Source organism: Dendropsophus ebraccatus, unplaced genomic scaffold (genome assembly GCF_027789765.1).
Source record: "Dendropsophus ebraccatus isolate aDenEbr1 unplaced genomic scaffold, aDenEbr1.pat pat_scaffold_1011_ctg1, whole genome shotgun sequence".
Classification (NCBI taxonomy): Eukaryota; Metazoa; Chordata; class Amphibia; order Anura; family Hylidae; genus Dendropsophus; species Dendropsophus ebraccatus.
Window position 1 is genome coordinate 25,433 of NW_027208427.1, and position 2,068 is coordinate 27,500.

The following is a 2,068-nucleotide window of genomic DNA, read 5'->3' on the forward strand; positions in this document are numbered from 1 at the left end:
AAAGGGGTGGGAGATGTGATATAGGGGGTAGGATAAAGGGGTAGGGGATGTGATATAAGAGGGGGTAGGATATAGGGGTGGGGGATGTGATATAAGAGGGGGTAGGATATAGGGGTGGGGGATGTGATATAAGGTGGGTAGGATATAGGGGTGGGGGATGTGATATAAGGTTGGTAGGATATAGGGGTGGGGGATGTGATATAAGGTGGGTAGGATATAGGGGTGGGGGATGTGATATGTGGTATAGGGGTGGGGGATGCCTGACTCCTGTGTTTTGGGGTGCTTACTGCCTCTTCCTCGGACGAGTTGACCTTTCCGATTTCTTATCACTACTATGGAGGCATGTCTGACAATCTGCATAGTGTCTCCGCCTTCCCCCCCGCCACACCTGCTGGGGTCGGGGGCGCCCCTTTCTGGGGTCGGGGGCGCCCCTTTCTGGGGTCGGGGGCGCCCCTTGCTGGGGTCGGGGGCGCCCCTTGCTGGGGTCGGGGGCGCCCCTTGCTGCCGCTGGGGTCGGGGGCGCCCCTTGCTGCCGCTGGGGTCGGGGGCGCCCCTTGCTGCCGCTGGGGTCGGGGGCGCCCCTTGCTGCCGCTGGGGTCGGGGGCGCCCCTTGCTGCCGCTGGGGTCGGGGGCGCCCCTTGCTGCCGCTGGGGTCGGGGGCGCCCCTTGCTGCCGCTGGGGTCGGGGGCGCCCCTTGCTGCCGCTGGGGTCGGGGGCGCCCCTTGCTGCCGCTGGGGTCGGGGGCGCCCCTTGCTGCCGCTGGGGTCGGGGCGCCCCTTGCTGCCGCTGGGGTCGGGGGCGCCCCTTGCTGCCGCTGGGGTCGGGGGCGCCCCTTGCTGCCGCTGGGGTCGGGGCCCCCCTTGCTGCCGCTGGGGTCGGGGGCGTCCCTTGCTGCCGCTGGGGTCGGGGGCGCCCCTTGCTGCCGCTGGGGTCGGGGGCGCCCCTTGCTGCCGCTGGGGTCGGGGGCGCCCCTTGCTGCCGCTGGGGTCAGGGGACCTCTGTTGGGGTGGGATTATCCGGGGGCTCGCGGGCTGTAGTCTATTATCTGACACCTCTCTCCTTCTCTCCATAGATGTGAATGGGGATTGATAACGCTCTGAAGACCTAGAACAGTTATTCTGCACGACCTCCTGGCCTCCAGCAGCTGTGAGAGAAGACTGTTCTGTCGGAGAAGACTGGTTCCCTGTGCTGCTTTGTGAAGACCCCGGATTTTTCTCCTCTTTGCTCTTTTCCTCCCAGTCTGTTTTCATCACCTTGTGCACATCACAATGTCCTCTGGCCTTTGCTCTCTCAGCCTCACTCTTCATCTAAGCTTTCTCCTGGGCTCTGTCTTAGGCTTGAGCTTAGGACTTGAGTTTATGGGACTTCCCAACCAGTGGGCCCGCTACCTGCGCTGGGATGCCAGCACTCGCAGTGACCTCAGCTTCCAGCTCAGGACCAATGTTTCCACCGGCCTTCTGATCTACTTGGATGATGGGGGCATCTGTGACTTTCTCTGCCTCTCTCTGGCAGATGGCCGAGTTCAGCTGCACTTCAGTATTGATTGTGCCGAGACCACGGTTCTAAGTAACAAAAAGGTGAACGATGGTGGCTGGCACTTTCTGATGGTCAGCCGCAATAGGCTTCGGACCACAATGGTTCTGGATGGGGAGGCTATACCGGCAGAGGTGCGGCCACAGAGGCAGAGCATGAGTGTTGTTAGTGACCTCTTTGTAGGCGGTGTGCCAGGGGATATCCGCTCCGATGCTCTGACACACAGTACGGTCAGGGACATACCCATGTTTTCTGGATACTTACAGGACCTCAAGTATGGTAACTCTGAGCCAAGGCTGCTGGGGAGTCATGGAGTCCGCTTAGATCTGGAGGGGCTGTGCACTGATAATCCGTGTGAGAATGGCGGAGCTTGTCTGCTGCTCGATGGAGCGCCAACCTGTGATTGCACAGCCACTGGCTATGTGGGCAAGTTCTGCTCTGAAGGTAAGTGTGAATTAGGCTTCATACGATCAGATTGATGGGCATTGTGCAACCTAAGAATCATGGATGCTGCTGCCCGTAAGGTGGCCGATTT

At 60.9% G+C, this 2,068-nt stretch overlaps 2 protein-coding genes across 2 annotated transcripts; one reads left to right on the plus strand and one right to left on the minus strand.

The window, feature by feature from the left end:
- Nucleotides 1-332: 332 nt before the first annotated feature.
- LOC138774670 (proline-rich protein 2-like) lies at nucleotides 333-1,250 on the minus strand. The gene has a single exon (XM_069955658.1). It carries the CDS (start codon nucleotides 1,248-1,250, stop codon nucleotides 333-335), a length of 918 nt encoding a protein of 305 aa, XP_069811759.1.
- On the plus strand, nucleotides 1,110-2,012 carry LOC138774671 (neurexin-3-like). The gene has a single exon (XM_069955659.1). The coding sequence runs from the start codon at nucleotides 1,269-1,271 to the stop codon at nucleotides 2,010-2,012; it is 744 nt and encodes a 247-aa protein (XP_069811760.1). The 5' UTR covers nucleotides 1,110-1,268.
- The last annotated feature ends 56 nt before the right edge of the window (nucleotides 2,013-2,068 follow it).